The 25,013-nt window shown below is 44.0% G+C and overlaps 1 protein-coding gene across 1 annotated transcript; it reads left to right on the plus strand.

Annotated features, from left to right (window-relative positions):
- Positions 1 to 6,509: 6,509 nt before the first annotated feature.
- LOC132387746 (gastrula zinc finger protein XlCGF57.1-like) lies at positions 6,510 to 24,753 on the plus strand. Its single transcript, XM_059960109.1, has 4 exons — positions 6,510 to 6,697; positions 12,434 to 14,029; positions 16,301 to 16,308; positions 21,519 to 24,753. The coding sequence occupies exons 2-4, from the start codon at positions 12,832 to 12,834 to the stop codon at positions 22,143 to 22,145; spliced, it is 1,833 nt and encodes a 610-aa protein (XP_059816092.1). The 5' UTR covers positions 6,510 to 6,697; positions 12,434 to 12,831; the 3' UTR covers positions 22,146 to 24,753.
- Positions 24,754 to 25,013: the final 260 nt, after the last annotated feature.

A 25,013-nucleotide genomic window follows, 5' to 3' on the forward strand; every position in this document is an offset into this window, starting at 1 on the left:
CACTCCGAGGGAAGTCGGGGCGTTTTTGAAGCGTCTCCTACGGCCGGAGTCTGATGTATCTCTGAGAGGTAGGAGGAGACCGCTCGGCCCGTCGGTTTGATGCCGGTTCCACGGGAAGGGAGGGAGAGGGGGATTTTATTGAAAGGATGAAGATGGTGTGAGAGGGGGCGGACAGGATGTTTGTCCCGGTGGGGACAGGAGGGGCTCATCTGTGGAAATGTCTGAGCCCACGGTGGTGGCGAGCAGAGGGATTCACCACATTGGGGGGCAAACACCGGCAGACTGTTGCCCTGCAAGCGGGGCCAATGATCCGGGAAAAGTGACAATTATTTGTGTTTTGTTGAGACTGTACCTGGAATATGGTGTAAAATCCCGCTCCCCATACTAACACGGGTTATACAGACCAAAGAACAAACTGCCGGAGGAACTCAGTGGGTCGGGCAGCATCTGTGGAGGGAAATGGACCGTCAACATTTCGGGCCGAGATCCTCCCTCTGGACTGAGAGTGGAAGGGAAATAGTCAGAGAAAAGAGGTGAGGGGTGGGGATGGGGCAAGAGCTGAGGAGTGAGAGGTGGATCCAGGTGAGGGTGAGGTGGGAAGGTGGAGATACTGACAGGGGTGGGAGGTGAGGGGTTGGGGCAACACGGGGCTTCAGAAGATTAATTCCTTAGAGGATGAACAAAGTGGTTAGAGAGTATTTGTTATAGAGAGTGCAATGAAATGAAAGCCGCCATCTTGTTAATGGTTAGAGGGGCTGAATGGCCACAGATAGAAAAGAGCAGACAGATGGAATAGACATGCGAGGTAATCTCAATACACAGAGGCAGTGAGTACCTGGAATGAGCTGTTCCATCGTTGGTTATCTACCTCGGGTTCAGTGTCCTCACCATGTTTGGAAATTCCCACTCACTGTCGTCTGTCTGTGAGCAGCTGGAAATTAAATAAACACTCGGGATGCTGGAGACCGGAAATCACATCAGAAATTGTTTGAAGCCATTCCGACACAAGGTGTTGAAGCTGAAGCACTAACTTCGTTCGTCTCCACCGATGTTCTTCATCCATTGAGTGTTTCTTGTATTTGCAGGGTTTTTTTTAGAACATTTCATTGGAATAATTTAAATCTGCGAAATGCACTTGTGTAGGACGCGCAATGTAATTAATTATCTTACAGCACAGAATCAGGGCTTTCGGCCCATCTAGTCTGTGCCATTTTCTGCCTGGACCCGTCCACATGCACACAGACTCTAGATGTCAATACTTCCCTCATCCATGTACCCACACAAACTTCACTTCAATGCTGCAAATGAACCCGCATCCACATACGCATCACTTTCCGAGTGAATTAAAAATCACAACGAACAGGGTTGTCGGAACAGATCTGTTCAGAACACTCCTGGGTACCGGCTTCCAGAGAGAATACGCTTCTCACTCTACCAGCACCCTCTGCCTCTGTGGACAGGTCATCTCAGTATCCACAAAGCCAAGTTCCCCTGGATCTCTGCTTCCTGCCACCGTGACCCGGCCTAACCTGGGGAACATTATCAAAATTCTCACTAAAATCCAGTTGGTGCTTCTGCATGAATTTCAATAAATACTCCTGAGTACCTGAAGTGCGGTGAGCAGTGAAAAGATAAGCACAGAATATATCAAAAAGACCAAAAAAATGAAGTTCCACTGGGACAAAGAAATTGAAATTCCGTGGTGTGTGTGTGTGTGTGTGTGTGTGTGTGTGTGTGTGTGTGTGTGTGTGTGTGTGTGTGTGTGTGTGTGTGTGTGTGTGTGTGTGTGTGTGTGTGTGTGTGTGTTGACATTGACAGATGTCAATGGAGAATGGAGATGTCAATGGAGAAATTGACAGAAACTTAGATGGAAGATAGAAAAATAGATAGATGGAGAGAAGCACAGATAGACAGAGATATTTCCCCATCACAGGAAAATTCATTGCTGTCGCATGAAAGAATTAAAGAGATTGGCGTGGACAGAAATGGCGGCATCGGACATCGTGGACCTCACTACACACATCGATGCTGTGAAACTCCATGGACAAGGTGGAGCGAACTGCCCGCTTGCATGAGCAGAGTATGTTGATTGCAGAGTGTCATTGTCTGGTAGGGCAGGACAAGAGGAACTCTATCGCTATTGCTCCACTGCCTCTTCTTACCAGATTGCTTCCTCTCCAGCCCGTTACCTTTCATACTCACCGGGCTTCATCTGTCACTTTTCCCCTCCCCATGACCTTTTATTCTGGTGTCTTCCCCGTAACTTTCCAGAACTGAAGAAAGGTCTCGGCCCGATATATCGACTGTTGATTAATTTCATAAATGCTGCTCGACCTGAGTTCCTCCAGCATTTTCTGTGTGTGTGTTTCATTGGATTTCCAGCATCTACAGGAATCCATGTGTTTAAGATATTGAAATGTACATACATTTTGAAAATCGGAAAAAGATGGAGACACATGGATGAGTGAATCCATAAGACCATCAGATATAGGAGCAGAAGTAGGCCATTTGAGCCATCCAGTCTTCTCCACCATTCAACAGTGGGCTGATCAAATTCTTCTAGTCATCTCCACTCCCCTGAATCACCCCATACCCTTTGATGCCCTGACTAATCAAGAACCTTTCTATCTCTTCCTTAAATACAAGCACTGACTTGGCCTCCATGGCTGCCCGTAGCAACAAATTCCAGAGATTTACCATCCACTGACGAGAGTGATTTGTCCGCATCTCAGTTCTAAATGGACGTCCTCAAATTCTGAAGTCGTGCTCTCTTATTCAAGAATCCCCTACCATGGGAAATTAATTAATCCCCTGCCATGCAGATGAATACTAAGGTAGGTGGCGTTGTGGATAATGAAGTAGGTTTTCAATGCTTGCACAGAGATTTAGGCCAGTTATAAGAGTGGGCTGAACGATGACAGATGGAGTTTAATGCTGATAATTGCGAAGTGCTATATTTTGGTAGGGATAATCCAAATAGGACATACATGGTAAATGGTAGAGCTTTGAAGAATGCAGTAGAACAGAGTGATCTAGGAATAATGGTGCATAGTTCCCTGACGGTGATATCTCATGTGGATAGGGTGGTGAAGAAAGCTTTTGGTATGCTAGCCTTTATAAATCAGAGCATTGAGTATAGGAGTTGTGATGTAATGTTAAAATTGTACAAGGCATTGGTAAGGCCGAATTCGGAGTATTGTGTCCCGTTCTCGTCAACGAATTATAGGAAAGATGTCAACAAAGTAGACAGAGTACTGAGAAGATTTACTAGAATGTTCCCTGGGTTTCAGCACCTAAGATACAGAGAAAGGTTAAACAAGTTAGGTCTTTATTCTTTGGAGCGCAGAAGGTTGAGGGGAACTTGATAGAGGTATTTAAAATTATGAAGGGAATAAATCGACTTGACATGGATAGGGGTTTTCCATTGAGAGTAGGGGAGATTCAAATAAGAGGACATGATTTGAAAAGTTTAAGGGTAACAGTAGGGGAATTTCTTTACTCAGAAAGTGGTAGCTGTGCGGAACACGCTTCCAGTAGAAGTGGTAGAGGCAGGTTCGATATTGACATTTAAAGTTAAATTGGATAGGTATTTGGACAGGAAAGGAATGGAGGGTTATGGGCTGAGTGCGGGTCGGTGGGACTTGGTGAGAGTATGCGTTCGGCACGGACTTGAAGGACGGAGATGGCCTGCTTTCGTGCCGTAATTGTTATAAGGTTTTGGTTATTAACTTTACCATATCTAATCTGTTCAGGACTTTTAACATTCTGAATGCCTCTATGAGACTCCCCCTCATTCTCTTGAACTCCAGAGAATACAGTGCAAGAGCTGTCAGACGCTCCTCATACGGTAACCCTTTCATTCCTGGAATCATTCTCATGAATCTTCTCTGAACCTCTCCAACATCAGTGTATCGTTTCTAAAATAAAGATCCCAAAACTGCACACAATTCTCGAAGTGTTGTCTCCCGAGTGTCTTGTAGAGCCTCAACATCACATTCCTGCTCTTATAGCCTGTACGTCGGGTAATGAATGCCAACATTGCATTTGCTGCCTTCACCACCGACTCAAACTGGAAATTAACTTAAGGGTATCCTGCACAAGGACTCCCAAGTCCATTTGCCTCTCTGTATTTTGAAGAATCTCCCCATCTAAATAATACTCTGCCCGTTTATTTCTTCCACCAGAGTGCATGACCATCCACTTTCCAACTTTATATTTCACTTGCCATTTCTTTGCTCGTTCCCCTAAACTATCTGAGTCTCTCTGCAATCTTTCTGTTTCCTCAACACTACCCGATCCTCCACCTATCTTTGTATCATTGGCAATTTTATCCACAAATCCATTAATACTGTAGTCCAAATCATAGACATACATCGTAAAAAGCAGCGATCCCAAAATTGACCCCTGTGGAACTCCACTGGTAACTGGCAGCCAGTCAGAAAACGATATATTTATTTCCACTCTTCTGCTGACCTAGCAATGTTCAACCACGCCAGTAACTTCCCTGTAATTCCATGACCTCTTGTTGCTAAGCGGCCTCATGTGCAGCACCTTGTCAAAGGATTTCTGAAAATCCAAGTACACTATATCTATTTCATGTCCTTTGTCTACCTGGCTTGTAATATCCTGGAAAAATTGCAGTAGGTTTCTCAGGCAGGGTTTTCCTTTCAGGAATCCATGCTGGCTTTGGCATCTCTTGTTATGTGTCTCAGATACTCCATAATCTCATCCCTAACAATCGCTTCCAACAACTTCCCAACCACTGATGCCAGGCTAACAGGACTATAGGTTCCTTTCTTCTGCCTCCCTCTCTTCTGAAATTGCGGATAACATTTGCAATTTACCAGTCATCCGGTACAATGCCAGAATCTGTCGTTTCTTGAAAGATCATCGTTAAGGCCTCTGCAGTCTCTCCAGTTACATCCTTCAGAACCTGAGGGAGCATTCCATCAGGTCCAGGAGATTTATCTACACTCAGACCATTATCTTCCTCAGCAGCTTCTCAGTCGTAATTGTCACTGCACAGACTTCACTTCCCTAATACTCTTGAATATCTGATATACTGTAGAAATCTTCCACTGTGAAGACTGATGCAAACTGCTCAATCAGTTCCACTGCCATCTCTGCATTTCTCATTACAATATCTCCAGCATCATTCTGTATTGGTCCTATATCTACCCTTGACTCTCTTTTACCTTTTATATACTTAAAAAAAGCTTTCAGTATCCTCTTTGATATTAGTCCCATGCTTCCTCGCATCATTCATCAGTTCTTTCTGAATGACCTTCCTGGATGTCTTCTGCAAGTTTTTAAAAGCCTCCAATCCTCTACCTTCCCACTAGCTCTGGCTTCCTTGTACACCGTCTTTTGTTTTTACTTTGGCTCTGACTTCACTTGTCAGCCTTGCTCTTTTCAACGTTTTGGGTGATTTTCACTAACTTCAAAGGACTGTGTCTTAGACAGCTGGGTTGGTGCAATTCACCTCTCAAGTCTGATAGCGGAGTAAGGAGTGAATCTTCGATGGAGCAAAATCAGAAACCAAAGAGTTGCCAGCCTGAGTCATGGCTTTCTGGCTCAAGAAAGAGATGGGGCCTGGAGTTTACAAAGAGGAGGAAGACGAGGAATCAGACCAACAGGATGTGGCTACAAATGATAGATCAGAAACATTTAGAAACTGGTTGATTGAAAAAAAAGGTGGTTTATTTCTGCAAAATACTGGTGGAACTCAACAAATCAGGAAGCAAATGTGGAGAGGAATAAATAGACAACATTTTGGACAAGTCCCTTCAGCATGCCTGGACTATGCTTAGCTGCTGCACGAATTGCAGATTTCCTCCTGCATTTTATGTGTATGTGTCTACATTTCCAGCAACAGCAGAATGTCTTGTGTTTCATATCTGCATTTTTAAGAAGGTTCTACTTTGGCAATAAACACGCAAAAAGTTCGCTGATATTAATTGTATTCTTTATGGGAGCTGTTTTCTGTGTTAAAAGAGCTGCTGAGTTTTCTACACCAAAAAAAAAATGATATGGACATGTAACTGGTGTCTGCAGAAACTTTTAATGGCACCGTGATTACCCAGAAAGCGCTGCAATAATAAATTCGCCGGCTCTGAAGCCCCGATTGAATGCGCAGACGTCAAAGATGCGAATGTTGCGCATGCGCAGTTTACAAAAGGCCTCCGGAACTCGGCGCAGGTAAGAACGATTCTCCGGTTCAGCCTTAAAAACACCAACTGAGGGACAATTGCAGTGAGTCTAGTCACTCTGACCCTCATTCCCGGAACAGTCCTGCTCTCGTCCCTCTTTCTCAGCCCCACGATCCGTACACGGGTCCCGGGGAGCTTCCGGCTGAGGAGGGAATGGGAACCGATGGATCTCTCAGACAGAGCTCCAGCTATCTGAATGTGAGGGTTGGGAACTCAGAGATAGGGCACAACAATCTTTTACATAAGCTGTTGATAAAATCACATTTGTTTTACCTCCAATCCCAAACAGGAGAAAATCTGCAGATGCTCGAAATCCAAGCAACACGCACAAAATGCCGGAGGAACTCAGCATTAGGACTCTTTTCCATAGATGGTGCCTGGCCTGCTGAGTTCCTCCAGCATTTTGTGTGTGTGGCTTTGTTCCACCTCCTCCTGGTCTGAACTTTTCTACCCTTGAGAACATGTTTTGACTCATTCTCTCTGGGAAGGTAATTATATCAAACAGCTTTTTGCCCTTCATCACAAATGTGCCAGATGTCTCCAATGAGACAGTCTAATCCCCTTCCCTTCAGATTCATAGGCATTGCCATCAATGAGTTCACCTAGGGGAGGGTTCCGGGAAATATTTATGTACAATACATAAACTGGTATTATCTGTGTCTATTGTGGAGATGCAAAAGTTGCTGGAGAATTTACAAGTGGGAAAAAGTGGAGTGATACTTGGAAATGTTACTTTTTGAAGTGTAATTTAGCAAGCAATCCACATATGGACAAAGTGCAAAAGCTCTGGTGAGAAAATCCTTCATTACCTGTTACAGGCCTGTTACATAGGTTGTGTGACAGTGCAGCTGAACTTGATTAGACCCAGAGGAGATCAAACTTGTTACCGACAGTGATTTGCTAGCTGTTAAAATGAATACCTCTCTATATGAAATTCACTGTGCACATGTTGACACTGGATTAACTAAAATGCACAATACAGGCTTCATGTGCACACTGGTCATTACAAGTTAGAGGGGACATTGGTGGGAAGGTGGGGAGACCTCCAGTGTCCCTGACACCCTCACCTACAAGATGCACATCCAGCTGCAGCTTGTAACCCTGCACTTAAGGAGTTGGAGCTGGAAATGGATGAATTCCGGATCATCCAGGAATTGGAGGAGGTGATCAATATGACATGAAGAGTGGTGATACACCCAAGGTGCAGGACACAGGAAACTGGGTGAGAGTCAGGAAGGGAAATGAGGTGAAACAGCCCTCACAGAGTACGCTTGTGGTCAACCCCACAACAACAGGTAGACCACTTTAGAAACTGTTTGGGGGGGAGGGGTGGATTACCTGGCAGAGGTAATTCAAAGGGTTGATAGAGGATTCGTTAGTTAGGGGAACAGAACAAGAAGGGGACTAATATCCTTGTGGTAAGGCTTACTACAGCTAGTGTCGGGGGGTGGAGATGATGTGTTTAAAATAAGTTGTAGGGGGAATGAGAGCCAGAATGAGAGAGCAGATAGTGGAAAGGGTAAATTGAATTGATTTTATTACATACATTCTTCATATACATGAGGAGTAGAAATCTTTTGGTTACTTCTCCATCTAAATGTGCAATCTGTAATTCATATAAATAGTTTGCACTTAGGACAGTCTATATAACATAGAAATCAATTAATCAGTCTGATGGCCTGGTGGAAGATGATGTCCTGGAGCCTGCTGGTCCTTTTGCTGTGGTACCGTTTCCTGGATGGTAGCAGCAGGAACAGTTTGTGGTTGTGGTGAATTGGGTCCTCAATATCCTTTGGGCCCTTCTTCGTCGGTACAGCTGTTCACCCTCTCAACAGCAAAGGGGATTACCCTGTCTCCATTCCTTCTGTAAACCACAACCAGCTCTTTTATTTTTGCAACATTGAGGAAGAGGTTGTTTTCTTGACACCAGACAGATGTTGTTCAGACCTGTTAGTTTGTAAAAGCTTCCCAATATTTTTCGCTCTATTATATACCCTCTCTTTGGCTTTCATGTTGGCTTTGGCTTCTCATTTCATCCATTGTTCTGACTTCCTGCCATTCTAATGCTTCATTGGGATGTATCTACCATGCACCTCCAGAATTGTTCCCGGAAACTCCAGCCATTGCTGCTCCATCGACATTCCTACCAGTTTCTCCTTCCAATTAATTTTGTCCAGCTTCTCTGTCATAGAAACCTGGAGAAGTTCAGTGCAGAAACAGACCATATGTCCCATCTAGACAATGCTGAAAACATTTAAGCTGTCTGATGTAATGACCTGCACTGGGATGATAGCCCCCCCACACCCCTACCATCCAGGTTCCTATCCAAACTTCTCTTAAATAGTGAAATCGAGCTCACATACACCAGTGTGCTGGCATCCCATTCCACACTCTCACAATTGATTCGGTGAAGAGGTTTTCCACATGTTCCCGTTAAATTTTCACCTTCCCCAATCACCCATCACCTCTGGTTGTCATCCCACCCAACTTCAGTGGAAAAAACCTCCTTGCATTTACCCTATCTGTACCCTCATTATTTTGCATTCTTCCAACAAATCCTCAAAACAATGTATAGTTTGTTTGTTTATGCTTAGAGCCTTGTTTAGGTGAATAAGATGGTGAGGGGCATTGATTGTGTGGATTGTCGGAGGCTTTTCCCAGGGCTGAAATGGCATAGTTTTAAGGAGCTTGGAAATAGATACGAGGGAAAGTCAGGGGTAAGTCGTTACACAGAGAGTGGTGGGTGTGTGGAATGCACTGCCAGTAGCAGTGGTCGAGGCAGATACAGTAGGGTCTTTTAACATCCTCTTAGACAGGTACATGGAGCATAGAAAAATAGAGGGCTATGCGCTAGGGAAACTCTCGGCAGTTTCTTGAGTAAATTACGTCATTGGCACAACATTGTGGGCTGAATGGCTTGGAATATGCTGTGGATTTCAATGTTTTATGTTGAACAGTGAAATAACTTTGGCTATCTTATAATCCTCTGATAACCACCCCCCGTTCACCAAGGATGATCTGGTTATCTCTGCTAGGGGCCCGGCAACTTCTGCACTTGCCTCCTGTAGGGTCAGAGGGAGCACCATGTCATGTCCTTTTCCACACTCCCATAGACCCTGTGTCCATCTCCTGAGTAAATAGAGATGAAAAAATATTCAACATCTCCCCATCTGCTTTGGTTCTACACGTGGATTGCCATTCCAGTCTTCCAGAGGACCAACTTTGTGCCTTGCAATCCTTTTGCTCTTAATCTATCTCTGGAATCCCTGAGGATTATCCTTCATCTTTTTTGCAACAGCAAACTCATTCCTTCTTTTAGCCATCCTGATTTATTTATTATTTGTTCTCTTGCATTGCTTATACTCCATAAGAACCTACCTGCCTATCCCTGTTATATAACTCCGTTTTGTGCTCCACCAGGGTCTCAATATTTCTTGAAATCCAAGGTTCTCTACAGTTTCTATCTGTACCTTTTATTCTAAGAAGCACATACCCGTTTTGTACTTTCAAAATTTCACTCCGAAGGCCCCCCACTTACCAAGCACACCTTTGCCATAAAGCAGCCTGTCGCAGTCCACAGGTGCCAGAATTCCAGTTGTTGATCCGTCCCTGAACACATCAGCCTTTCCTACGATGCACCTTGTATTGAAATATACAGTGTTCAGCATATTCACTACAACATGTTCAACTTTTTTCATTCCTGACTTTGTCTGTGGTCTGAACAACATCTGTATCCAGAACCCCTCCACTATCTGTTCTGTTATTCAGGCTCCCATTCCCCCTGCAACTTTAGTTTAAACACTCCCCTTACCCCCATCTCCCACCATGCAGCTCTGTCACCCCTTTGGCTTTCCTCTCCCAGATCAATAAAAAGGAGGTGCAGACCAGGTACAGGCAGATAGGAACAAATGGGCTACTTATGAAATACAGGAAATTCAACTGAACACTTATGAAAGAAATAAAAGAAGGCATGAGGTTGACCCTTCAGAGAAGCTGAAGGGAAATCCTCAGGGATTCTGCAGATATGCAGATAAGACCAAAAAGTTTGCAAGAGAAAAAAATTAATCCTATAGAAGATCAGAATGGTAATCCATATGAGGAGACAAAATATATGGGGGAGATTTAAATTTTTTTTTGCATCCGTATTTACTCAGGAGGTGGTCACAGAGTCTATAGAAGTGAAGCAAAGCAGCATCAACTTCATGGACCCTGTACAGATTACAGAGGTGGAGATGTTTGTTGTCCGAAGGCAAATCCCCAGGGTCTGACAAGTTGTTCCCTGGGACTCTGTGGAGGACGTGCAGAAATTGTCGGGCCCCAAGCACAGATATTTAAATCATCATCAGTGACAGGTGAGGTACTGGAGGATTGCAGGACAGCCAATGTTGTTCCGCTGTTCAAGAAAGGCTCTAAAAATAAACAAGGAAATTGTACGTTGGTGAGCTTGACATCAGTAATAGGAAAGTTATTGGAACGTATGCGCAGGAACCAGATGTATAAGTATTTGGATAGATGTGGACTGATTAAGGATGGGCAGCATGGGGTTGTGCGTCGTAGGTCATGTCTAACCGATCTTATACAGTCTCTCGAGGAAGTTATTAGGAAAGTGGATGAAAACAAGGCACTGTATGTGGTCTACATGAACTTTAGCAAGGCACTTGACGAAGTCTCATATGGGAGGTGGATCAAGAGGGTTCAGTCACTCAGCATTCAAGATGAGTTAGTAAACTAGATGAGACACTGTCTTTGGGAGAAGCCAGGGTGTGGTTGCAGATGGTTGCCTGTCTGACCAGAGGCCTGTGACTAGTGATTGCCACAGGGATCAGTGCTGGATCTGTTGTTGTTTGTCATCTATATCAGTAATCTGGATGATAACATGGTTAACTGAATCAGCAAATTTGTGGATGAAACCAAGTCTGGAGGTGTAGTGGACAGCGAGGAAGACTGTCATGGCTTGCCGTGTGATCTGGACTAGCTGGAAAACTGGGTTGAGAAACGGAAAATGGAATTTAATGGAGACAAGAGGGAAGTGTTGTATTTGGTAGGACCTATGTCTGACACAGTGACTGGTCGGGCTCTGAGGAGTGCTCGAGACAAAAGTGATTTGGGAATACAGGCCCATAACTCACTGAAAATGATGTCACAGATCAATGGGAATAGAAAGAAAGATTTTGCCACATTGGCCTTCATAAACCAATTGTTATTGGTGAGGCCAAATTTAGAGTATTGTGTGCAGTTTTGGTCACCAATCTACAGGAAGGTGTAAAAGAGGTTGAAAGAGTCGAGAGAAAATTCAGAAGGATGTTTCCATGTCTGGAGGACTTGGGTTATAAGGAGCGATTAAACAGGTCTGTGCTTTATTCCTTGAAACGGAGAAGATTGAGGGGAGATTTGAGAAAAGTATACCAAAATTATGAGGGGTATAGATAGGGTAAATACAAGCTGGCTTTTACCACTGAGATGGGGTGGGACTTCAACTAGAGGCCATAGGTTAAGGGTGAAAGGTGAAACGTTAAGGAGAACACGATGAGAAACTCCTTCACACAGTTGGTCATCTGGGTGTGGAACGAGCCAACAACCCAGCTGGTACATGCAAGCTCGATTTAAACATTTCAGAGCTTTGTATAGGTACCTGGATGGTAGGTGTATGGGAGTCGACAGTTTAAATAGTTCTACACAAACTGGATGGGCCAAGAAGTCTGTTTCTGTGTTGTACTTTTCTATGGCTGTGACAAGAACCTGAAATAAGGAATTAGAGCAAATATTAGTATTTTAACAGCTGTGCAGAACAACTATGCATCTGTGTAGGAGATATTTACATGGCGTTGAAACTGCGGCACTTTAGATTAACAGTACGTAAAAGAAAATCCCAGCTGCACGTTAACAACGGTATTTGTGTGAGTGTTTCATTTACTGTGGGGCCAGGCCCCCATGCAGCTCAGTGGGAACAGGGAATAATACCAACGGAGAAAGTCGAACTGAGCCAGGTCACAGATTGGAGATGACAGAAATGCCCCATTCTCATAGAGACAGGAAGGGCATCAGAGAGTTTGATGGTCATTCCAGATACCAGCTCTGCGCCCAGTTAGAAGATGATTTCTCTCTCCAGCTTGGGTTGCACCTCACTGTAACAATGTGATTATCAGATCACACCTTGGCAACGCAAGTGATCTCATCTGAAATGTTCTTCACCCATTGATGGATTTTGTAAATCTTTTTTACAGGTTAAAAATGACAAGGGATTTGTTAATGGAAATTCAAACACAACACAGCAGTTTTTGCTGTCTCTGTCTAGATATTTAAGAAGTGCAACAAGGGATTCAATCAACCATCCTTCCTGCTCAGACTGTGGGGAGGAATTCACTCAGTCATCTAACCGACTGGCACACCTGTTATTTTACACGGGGGAGTGGCCATTCACCTGCTCAGACAGTGGGAATGGATTCAGTTGGTCATCACAACTGAAGGTACATCAGCAAATTCACACTGGGACAAGGCCATTCACCTGTTCTGTGGGTGAGAAGGGATTCAGTCGGTCATCCCACCTGTGGACAAACCAGTCAGTTCACACTGGGCAGAGGCTGGTCATCTGCTGAATTTGTGGGGAAGGATTCTCTCGGTAATGGCTCATCAGCGAGTTCACACCGGGGAGCGGCCGTTCACCTGCTTGGACTACGGGAAGAGATTCACTGAATCATCTAAGTTGAAGGTACATCAACGAGTTCATACTGGGGAGAGGCCATTCACCTGCTCAGACTGCGGAAAGGGATTCACTCGGTCATCTCACCTACTGCTACATCGGTTAGTTCACACTGCAGAGAGGGATTTCACCTGCTCAGATTGTGGGAAGAGATTCACTCACTCTTCCACCCTACAGAGACACCAGTCAGTTCACACCAGGGAGAGGCCGTTCACCTGCTCAGTCTGTGGGAAGAGATTCACACAGTCATCACACCTACAGAGACACCAGCAAGTTCACACTGGGGAGAAGCCTTTCACCTGCTCAGACTGTGGGAAGAGATTCACACAGTCATCCACCCTACAGAGACACCAGTCAGTTCACAGTGGGGAGTGGCCATTCACCTGCTCAGACTGTGGGAAGGGATTCACTCGGTCATCTGATCTGCTGACACACGGGCGAGTTCACACCGGGGAGAGGCCATTCACCTGCTGTGAATGTGGGAAGGGATTTGCTCGGTCATCTGATCTACAGATACACCAGCGAGTTCACACTGGCGAGAGGCCGTTTACCTGCTCAGTCTGTGGGAAGGGATTCCATAAATCATCCAACTTTCATAGACACCAGCAATTTCACACTGGGGTGAAGCAGTTCACCTGCTCAGACTGTGGGAAGGGATTCAGTCGGTCATCCTCACTATTGGCACACCAGTCAGTTCACACTGGGGAGTGGCCATTCACCTGCGCAGAATGTGGGAAAGGATTCACTCAGTCATCTGAACTACTGGTACATCAGTCAGTTCACAGTGGGGTGTGGCCGTTCACCTGCTCAGAATGTGGGAAGGGATTCACTCAGTCATCCAACCTACAGAGACACCAGTCAGTTCACACTGGGGTGAAGCCGTTCACCTGCTGTGAATGTGGGAAGGGATTCGCTCGGTTATCTGATCTACAGATACACCAGCGAGTTCACACTGGGGAGAGACCATTCACCTGCTCAGTCTGTGGGAAGGGGTTCCATCAATCATCAAACCTTCATAGACATCAGCGAGTTCACACTGGGGTGAAGCCGTTCACCTGCTGTGAATGTGGGAAGGGATTCACTCGGTCATCCTCACTATTAGCACACCAGCGAGTTCACAGTGGGTAGAGACCGTTCACCTGCTCAGAACGTGGGAAGGGATTCACTCAGTCATCCAATCTACAGAGACACCAGCAAGTTCACTTCGGGTAAAGGCCGATCACCTGCTGAGACATTGGGAAGTGTTTTCTCAGCCATCTCCATCAAATGTGCATCATTGGGTTCACACTGGGGAGAGGCAGTTTACCTGCTGTGAATGTGAGAAGGGATTCACTCAGTCATCTAACCTTGTGACACACTACTGGGTTCACACTGGGGAGAAAGTTTCAATAAGCTGCATGCTGGATATTTGTCCATCGCTGTTGCACAATGCAATTTCGAGAGTGACTGTCGGTGCTGAACTCTGCAATTATTGCTGCTATTCACCACACACAGTTCTGCACCCTGGTCACTGGGAGGAGTTTCTTCTGCTGCACATTCACCTTTAATGGAACTGGATCTGAGACAAATAAATCAATTCTATTTTAAACTCTGTCTCTGGTACTTAGTGCATTTATAACACGCCTAGTGTACAGTAGAGAATCAACTCAGGCCAGCTGGACCCTGCCAGTTATTCATTTCCATGACAGTCTATTTAAATCCGGCCCCCCCTGTTGCTCATCTCTCAATCTCCCTCTGGTGATGGGTTCCAAACAGTCATCATCTGTGGGTGAAAATGTTTCCCTTGAATTTTCTGCAGACTGAAGAAGTCGAGCTGATTACAGTTCTGTCTGAGATGTTCTTCACCCCTCAAATCTCTGGGCTGAGGAAGAATGATATCGGTTGTTAATCTCCATAATCACGACTAATTTCCACATTATGGGTCATTTTCCCTGCTGCTAAAGGGTTTTTAGAGAACATCACTGTCCTCTGAAGGCCGAAAACAGAATGGGAAAACATCAGTTGGATGTTTAACTGAGCAGGGTCAGATACCAGAGGTGGGTCTGCACAGGGCAGAATTTGGGGCTCTGGCCGATGGTCGGGTTAAGAACTTATGATGAGGAGAAGGGAATCAGCAGCGGGGTGTGGCAACAAATGTCAGAGTAGCAACATTTGGAAGCTGATTGACAGAGACAATCAGTCGATTGACTGATGACACAAACAATGCCTGTGGTGAGGTTCTCCACTGGTTGAGGTACATGTGTGTTGGGAATGGTTTTATCCATTGAGGGACTTGTTCCTGCTTGTTTATCCAGTAATATTATATCCAGATGGCTATCATGGATTATCCTCTCTGAAATAATGTATTGATTATCATATAATTTGTACAGACGTTTGTAAGACTTTGACTCTAAAACTGGGTCAGGCTTGAATTCATTGTGCCTTTATTAAGTTATGGTGGGCATTGATGAGTTTGTATTTTAAAGCAAGATTTTGATGAATGATATTTGCCACTTGATTGTACCTTTGTAGGTAATCAGAATGAATTAAACTGCTGCGGGATCCTGGAATGTGTTGGATTGTGTCTGGTTTCTCTTGGCATTTTCTGCACTTACTGCCTTGTTTGTTTGTATGTCATGTATTTTTGTTTTTTTCTTCCTTTTGTTAACCACCTTGCCCTGTATTTCTGCAAGAAACCCTTGGGTTTCTGTGAAGAGGTCTCCAACTCTCAGTCAGGTGCATGGTGCTTCCTTGTCACCATCTCATCTGCTCAGATCGTTGAGATGTCTCCCATGGAGGGTCATACTCATTCCACTGTTTAATGTTTTCTTCCAGAGTGATGATTTATTTTTCTGATATGGCCTCTCATTGAAGTTTTCTGGTCTGTATTTCTTATCATGATTGCATATGCACACATGGAGTGCTAAATCCTGTTCATTTTTGATGAAAGTATATACTTACAAGTTTTATCTGACTGTCGTCTGATTTTTTTCATGTGTGTTTTTCTTCTTCCTCCTTCTGTCCAAGGTGGTGTTAACCTAAATGTGTCACTCCTGATGAAGGGGTTCAGCCCGAATCATTGTCACTACCTCCTCCCATAGATGCTGTCTGGCCTGCTGAGTTCTGCCAGCATTTTGTGCTTTTATTTATTTCCAGCATCTGCAGATTCACTGGTGTCTGAGTGTGAATAGACTTTTCTAAAGTTCTTATTTATCTTTGTAAACTCCACTGATTGAAATTGGGCCAAGATGTTTTTATTAAAAAAATGTCAGTGTGGGTATTGATGAAAGTGTTTATTACCTTTGTTGTATTTGTTAACTATTGAGCTCTGTTTGCCAAGATTTTTAAGTCTTGAACTAAATTCTGTCAAAGACTTTCTCTATTTTGCACTACTTGCTTGTTGATATTCCAGATTCGTGGGTATCAAGAGTCTCGATAAACTTTCTTGGCCCAAAATGTTGATTCCCATCCATAGACGTTGCCTGACATGCTGAGTTCCTCCAACACTTTGTGTGTAGTTCTCTAGATTTCTAGCATCTGCAGGTCGTCTTGTTTCACAGATAATTATGTTTCTTGAAAGAACAAGCTGGTAGTGGGGTTGTGTGGCTGTGTTGGTAAAATTTAATATTGGCATAGGGTTGGAAGGTGTAGAATCTGTGGGTAGAATAAAGGAACTGGAAACGTAAAAGAATGATCCCTGATGGGAATTGTATAGAGACCTCCAAACAGTAGTAAGTATGTGGTCCACAAGTTACAATGGGAGATAGAAAATGTGTACCAAAAGGGCAACGTTACAACAGGGGCTGTCATGCAAGTGATAAGGAAAATTGGGTTGGTGTTGGTCTCAAGATGAGGAACTCCCAGAATGCCTATAGGATGCTTTTTTAGAACAGCTCATGGTTGAGCCCATTTGGGGATCAGTTATTCTGGATTGCGTGTTGTCATGATCCAGAAATTATTACGTCACTTACGTTCAAAGAACACTAAGGGCAAGTGATCTTAATGTGATCAAATTCAGCCTGACATCAGAGGAGTAGATGTGGAATAAAGAGAGTTAGAGAGACTTGAGAGAATATATGGTCAAAATTGATTTGAGAAGAACACAGGCAAGGATGAAAACAGAGCAGCAATGGCTGGAATTTCCGGAAGTAATTTGGAAGAAACAGGATATATACACTGGCATGCAGAAGTTTGAGCACCCCTGGTCAAAATTTCTTTTACTGTGAATGGCTAAACGAGTAAAAGATGACCTGAATTCCAAAAGGCATAAAGTTAAAGATAAGAAATTTCTTTAATGGTTTAAGCAAGGATGTTTTTTTTTAATCTCCATCTTTTACAATTTCAAACTATCTAAAAAGGAAAAGGGCCAGAAGCAAATGTTTGGGCAGCCTGCATGGTCAGTACTTCGTAACACCCACTTGACCTCTGGTTGTCATCCCACCCAACATCAGTGGAAAAAACCTCCTTGCAGTGACCCTATCTGTACCCTCATTATTTTGCATACTTCCAACAAATCCTGAAAACAATGTATAGTTTCCTTGTTTATGCTTAGTGCCTTGTTTAGGTACATAAGATGATGAGGGGCATTATTTGTGTGGATAGTCAGAGGCTTTTCCCAGGGCTGAAATGGCTAACAGAAGGGGGCATAATTTTAAGGTGCTTGGAAATAGATACAGAGGGAAAGTCAGGGGTAAGTTTTTGCATAGAGAGTGGTGGGTGGGTGGAATGCACTGCCAGCAACGGTGGTTGAGGCAGATACAATAGGGTCTTTTATCAGCCACTTAGACAGGTACATGGGGCTTAGAAAATAGAGGACTAGGTGCTAGGGAAACTCTAGGCAGTTTCTAGAGTAAATTCCGTGGTTGGCACAACATTGTGGGCTGAATGGCTTGGAATATGCTGTGGATTTCAATGTTTTATGTTGAACAGTGAAATAACTTTGGCTATCCTACAACCCTCTGATAACCGCCCCCCCCCTCCCCCCGTTCACTAAGGATGATTTGGTTATCTCTGCTAGGGGCCCGACAACTTCTGCACTTGCCTCCTGTAGGGTCCAAGGGAGCACCACGTCATGTCCTTTTCCACACTCCCATAGACCCTGTGTCCATCTCCTGAGTAAATAGAGATGAAAAAATATTTAACATCTCCCCATCTGCTTTGGTTCCACACGTGGATTGCCATTCCAGTCTTCCAGAGGATCAACTTTGTGCATTGCAATCCTTTTGCTCTTAATCTGTCTCTGGAATCCCTGAGGATTATCCTTCATCTTTTTTGCAACAGCAAACTCATTCCTTCTTTTAGCCATCCTGATTTATATCTTATTTGTTCTCTTGCATTGTTTATACTCCATAAGAACCTACCTTTCTATCCCTGTTATACAACTCCATTTTGTGCTTCACCAGGGTCTCAATATTTCTTGAAATCCAAGGTTCCCTGCAGTTTCTATCTGTACCTTTTATTCTAAGAAGCACATACCCGCTTTGTACTTACAAAATTTCACTTTGAAGGCCTCTCAATTACCAAGCATACCTTTGCCATAAAGCAGCCTGTCCCAGTCCACAGTTGCCAGATCCTAGTCTCATAATTCTAGGTGTTGATCCATGCCCTGAACACATCCACCTTTCCTACGGTGTTCCTTGTATTGAAATATACAGGGCTGAGCATATTCACTGCATCATGCTCAACGTTTTTCATTCCTGACCTTGTCTGAGGTCTGAACAACACCTGTCTGCACTACCCCACCACTATCTGTTCTGTTATTCCCCCTGCAATTTTAGTTTACCCCCCCCATGCCCCACCTCCCACCACGCAGCTCTATCACCCCTTTGGCTTCCATCTCCCAGATCAATAAAAAGGAGGTGCATACCAGGTACAGGTGGATAGGAACAAATGGGGTACTTATGAAGTACAGGAAATTCAAGTGAACACTTGTGAAAGAAATAAAAGAAGGCATGAGGTTGCCCCATCAGACAAGGTGAAGGAGAATCCTCAGGGATTCTGTAGGTATGTTAAGAGCAAAAAGATTGCAAAGAAAAAATATTAATCCTCTGCAGGATCAGAATGGTAATCCATATGAGGAGACAAAATAGATGGGGGAGATTTTTTCTGCATTTGTATTTACTCAGGAGATGGACACAGAGTCTGTAGAAGTGACGCAAATCAACATCAACTTCTTGGACCCTGTACAGATTACAGAGATGGAGGTGTTTGCTGTCTTAAGGCAAATTAACATGGGTAAATCCCCAGGGCCTGATAAGTTGTTCCCCAGGAATCTGCGGAAGATAAGTGCAGAAATTGTTGGGGCCCAAACACAGATATTTAAATCGTCCTTAGTATCCGGTGAGGTAGTGGAGAATTGTAGGACGGCCAATATTGTACCACTGTTCAAGAAAGGCTCTGAAAATCAACTAGGAAATTGTATCTTGGTGAGCTTGACATCAGTAAGGGGAAAGTTATTCTAACGTATGTGCAGGAACCGGATAAATAAGTATTTGGATAGATGTGGACTTATGAAGGATAGAGAGCATGTGTTTGTGCATGGTAGGTCATGTCTATCCAATAATAGAGTTTCTTGAGGAAGTTATCAGGAAAGTGGATGAAGGCAAGGCACTAGATGTTGTCTGCATGGACTTTAGCAAGGCACTTGACAAAGTCTCACATTGGAGGTTGGTCAAGAAGTTTCAGACATGCAGCATTCAAGATGAGATATTAAATTGGATGAGACCCTGTCCTTGGGAGAAGCCAGAATGTGGTAGCTGATGGTTGCCTCTCTGACTGGAGGCTGTGACTAGTGGTGTGCCAGAGGGATCAGTTATGGATCTGTTGTTGTTTGTCATCTATATCAGTAATCTGGATGATAGTGTGTTTAAATGGATCAGCAAATTTGTGGTTGAAGCCAAGACTGGGGATTCAGCGGACTGCGAGGAAGACTATCAGGGCTGGCAGTGCAAATGGACCAGGTGGAAAGATGGTTTGAGAAATGGAAAATGGAATTTAATGCAGACAAGTGTGAGTTGTTGCACTTTGGTAGGACCTACCAGGGTATGTCTTACACAGTGACTGGTCGGGCACTGAGGAGTGTTGTAGAAGAAAGGGATTTGGGAAAACAGGTCTATATCTCACTGAAAGTGGTGTCACAGTTCGATAGGGACGGAATGAAAGATTTCGTCACATTGGCCTTCATAAACCGAAGTACTGAGTACAGGAGATGGACGTTATGTTGACTTTGTACAAGATATTGGTGAGGCCTAGTTTGGAGTATTGTGTGCGGTTTTGGTCACCTGCCTACATGAAAGATGTAAAAGAAGTTCAGAGAGTTCAGAGAAAATTCACAAGGATGTTGGCAGGTCTGGAGCACTTGGGTTACAAGGAGAGACTGAACAGGTCAGTACTTTATTCCTTGGAATGTAGAAGATTAAGGGGAGATTTGATGGAGGTATACCACAATTATGAGGGTTAAATACAGGGTAAATTCAAGCTGGCTTTTTCCACTGAGATGGGGTGGGACTAAAGCCAGAGGCCATGGGTTAAGGGTGAAAGGTGAAACATTAATGGGGACATGAGGGGAAACTTCTTCATGCAGACTGTCATCCAGGTGAGGAATGAACAGACTGCCCAACAGTTACATGCGAGCTCATTTTCAATATCTAAGAAGTTTGTGTAGGTACCTGGATGGTAGGTGTACGGGGATAGACAGTTTAAATAGTTCAACACAAACTAGATGGGCCAAAGGGCCTGTTTCTGTGTTGTACTTTTCCATGTCTATGACAAGAACCTTAAATAATAATAACATTCACTCAATTTCCTTTTAACAGATGTGCAGACCAACCATACATCTGAGTAGGAGATATTTACATGGTGTTAAAATTGTGGCACTTTAAATTAACAGTACATAAAAGAAAATCCCAGCTGTACGTCAACAAAGGCTATTTGTGTGAGAGTATTTCAGTTACTGTGGGGCCAGGCACCCATGCAGCTCAGTGGGAACAGGGAATAATACCAGTGGAGAGAGTCAACTGAGCCAGGTCACAGATTGGAGATGGCTGAAATGCCCCATTCTCAGAGAGAGGAAGAGCATCAGGGAATTCGTTGGTAATTCCAGATACCAGCACTGTGTCCAGTCAAAAGGTGATTTCTCTCTCCAACTTGGGTTGAACCTCACAGTAACAGATCACATGTGAGCAACTGAAGTGATCTCATATGTAATGTTGTCTTTCATCCATTGATGGTTTTTGTAAATCTTATTACAGGTTAGAAATTTGAAGGAATTTGTCTACAGGAATCTCAAACACAGCACACCAGATTTGCTGTCTCTGTCCAGATATTTAAGAAGTGGAGCAAGGGATTCATTCAACCAGCCTTGCTGTTCAGATTATGGGCAGGGATTCACTCGGTCATCTGACCGACTGGCATGCATGCCAATTTAAAAAAGGGGAGAAGATGTTCTCCTGCTCAGACAGTGGGAATGGATTCAGTTGGTCATCTCAATTGAAGGTACATCAGCAAGTTCACACTGGGGCAAGGCCATTCACCTGTTCTGTGTGTGAGAAGGGATTCAGTCGATCTTCCCACTTGTGGACTTACAGTCATTTCAGACTGGGCAGAGGCTGGTCATCTGCTGAATTTGTGGGGAAGGATTCACTCGATCATCTGACCTAATGGCTCATCAGCAAATTCACACCGGGGAGCGGCCGTTCACTTGCTCAGACTGTGGGAAGGGATTCACTTTCTCATCTAAACTGAAGGTACATCAGCGAGTTCACACTGTGGAGAGGCCATTCACCTGCTCAGACTGTGGGAAGAGATTCACTCAGTCATTTGATCTCCAGGTACATCACCGTGTTCATACAGGGGAGAAACCGTTCACCTGTTCTGATTGTGGGAAGGGATTCCATGGACCACCTGACCTACGGAGACACCAATCAGTTCACACTGGGGAGAGGCCGTTCACCTGCTCAGTCTGTGGGAAGACATTCAGTCGGTCATCCGACCCACAAATTCACAAACGAGTTCACACTGGGGAGACGCCGTTCACCTGCTCAGACTGTGGGAAGACATTCACTCAGTCATGCCACCTACAGAGACACCAGCGAGTTCACAACGGGGAGAAGCCATTCACCTGCTCAGACTGTGGGAAGAGATTCACTCAATCATCCCACTACAGAGTCACCAGAGTGTTCACACTGGCGAGAGGCCGTTCGCCTGTAGTAAATGTGGGAAATGTGGTAAATGTTTCACTCAGTTATCTAACCTTGTGACACACTGCCGGGTTCACACTGGGAGAAACTTTCAATAAACTGCATGCTGGATATTTGTCCATCACCATTGCTGAATGCAATTTTGAGATTGACTGTCAGTGCTGAACTCTGCAATTATTGCTGCTGCTCACCACACCCAGTACAGCACCCTGGTCACTGGGCATGGGAGGAGTTTCTTCTGCTCCACATTCACCTTTAATGGGACTGGAGTTTAATATTCTGGATCTGAGACAAATAAACCACTTCTGTTTTGAAGTTTGTCATCAGTACTTAGTGAATTTATAACACACCTAGTGTACAGTAGAGAGTTAACTCAGGCCAACTGATCCTGCCAATGATTCAGTTCCATGACGGTCCTTTTAAATCTTCCCCTGTTCCCCTCTCGATCTCTCTGTGGTGATGAGTTCCAAACAGTCACCTCTCTGTGGGTGAAGACGTTTCCCTTGAATTTCCTGCAGACTGAAGAAGTCGAGCTGACTGCAGTTCTGTCTGAGATCTTCTTCACCCTTCAAATCTCTGGGCTGATGGAGAATGGCATTGGTAGTTAATTTCCTTATTCATGGCTGATTTTCACATTATGGGTCATTTTCCTGCTCCTAAAAGGTTCTTAGTCTAAAGACTGAAAGCAGAATGGGAAACCATCAATTGGATGTGCAACGTAGCAGAGTTAGAAACCAGAGGCAGGTCTGCACAGGGCAAAGTTTGGGGCTCTGGACAATGGTCGGGGTAAGAACATATGACGAGGAGAAGGGAATCAGCAGTGGGACGTGGCTGCAACAGAGTGGAAACATTTGGAAGCTGATTGACAGAGAAAATCTTTTGTTTGTCTGACTGATGACACAAGCAATACATGTGGTGAGGTGCTCCACTGGTTCAGGAACGTGTATGTTGGGAATAGTTTTATCGACTGAAGGAGCTGTTCCTGCTTGTTTATCCTGTAATATTTTATTCAGGTGGTTATTATGGATTGCCCTATCTGAAATAATGTTTTGATTATCGTATAATTTGTAAAATTTTGACGCTAAAACTGGATCAGGCTTGAATTTATGGTGTCTTTATGAAGTGATGGAGACTCTTAAAGCAAGATTTTGTTGAATGTTATTTGCTAAGATTGAGTGAAACTGCTGCAGGATCCTGGAATGTCTTGGATTGTGTCTGGTTTCTCTTGGCATTTTCTGCACTTACTACCCTGGTTGTATTTTATGTATTGTTGATTTTTTTTTAATGTCAACCAGTTTTTCCTGTAATTCCCTCGGATTCTGGGTAGTTGTCCCTAACTCTGAGTCGGGCACTCGATGTTTCTTTGTCAACACCTTGTCTGCTCAGATCACTGGGATGGCTTCCATCAGGGACATACTGATTACACTGGTTAGCGTTTTTCCCCAGAGTGATAATTCATTTTTCTGAGATGCCCTCTCATTTATGTTTGCTGCTCTGTACTTCATATCATAATTACATCTAATATCATAATGGCCAAAAAGAATAACAGCAGAATTAGGTCCTCTGCCTGATCGAGTCTGCTCGGCCATTCAATTATGTCTGATCTTTTTTTGTCTTCTCCTCAACCCCAGTTCCCAGCCATCTCCCCGTAATCATTGATGCCATGTCAAGTCAAGGATCTAACAATCTCTGCCTTAAATATAATCAATAACGTGGCTTCTGCAGCTGCATGAGGCAACAAATTCCACCGAATTACCACCCTCTGGCTAAAGAAATTTCTCTGCATCACTGTTTTGAATGGACTCCCCTCTATCCTGATGCTGTGCCCTCTTCCTAACTGGAAGACCATAATCTGTGGATTGGTGAGAATATCTCCTCGCTGACGATCAACACTGGCACTACTCAGGGGTGTGCGTTTAGCCCACTGCACTATTCCCCGTATGCACATGACTGTGTGGCTAGGCATAGCTCAAACAACATCTACAAATTTTCTGACGATACAAGCATTGTTGGTAGAATCTCAGGTGGTGATGCAAGGGCGTACAGGAGTGAGATATGCCAACTGGTGGAGTGGTGTCACAGTCAAAACCTAGCACTCAACATCAGTAAGACGCAAGAGCTGATTGTGAACTTGAGGAAGGGTAAGACGAAGAAACACATGCCAATCCTCACAGAGAGATCAGAAGTGGAGAGAGTTAGTATTAATTGTTCCCTCGAATGATAACCTCTACACGCGAAACTCATGCTGATTTGCTCATCATTCACTGTTATTGTTGCAAAATATTTCCCTACACTCCATCTGGAAAATTGGCTGCAATTTCTAATTGTGGAAAACACTCCCTCGTATTCCAGATATCACTCCAGAAATGATTTGCTTTCTAAATCGGCTATCCACATTGAGTGCAGCGCTACTCTCGACAGTGGCAGGAAGAGAACCATCCATCATGTGGGAATCTGATCCAAGTTCTCAGCACGGGAATGAATGAGAAAGATTCAAATGTGTTGGCAATTCAACATAACACAAACACATAACACTGGTTCGGGGAGGTTTTATTACTGTCCTGGTCAAAGCCCGACTAAAATATTTTATAATCGCAGACATTTTATCAGCCTGTGGTGCTGTAGGCCTTTGATCTTGTCTCCATCTGTTTGCATTCGGAGCTGTTGGTCCTGCTCTTTGAGACAGTGATTATAACTTTCTATACATTTGCTGATATTTTATTAACATTCCAGAAGCTGAAATGGTCTGAATTGGTAAAGTGTCACAGCTTCTGCGTTATTTTGAGGTGCACCACCGTTGTGAAGTGATGTGTTATTACAGTGTGTTTCTCGTTCGTATAAAATCCACCCCTATTAGGAGCAGAAAATCAGACGTGATACTTGTTTGTGTTTATTTTTGGGGTGAATTAGAAATTCTGATTAGAGTTG

Source organism: Hypanus sabinus, unplaced genomic scaffold (assembly GCF_030144855.1).
Source record: "Hypanus sabinus isolate sHypSab1 unplaced genomic scaffold, sHypSab1.hap1 scaffold_217, whole genome shotgun sequence".
Lineage (NCBI taxonomy): Eukaryota > Metazoa > Chordata > Chondrichthyes > Myliobatiformes > Dasyatidae > Hypanus > Hypanus sabinus.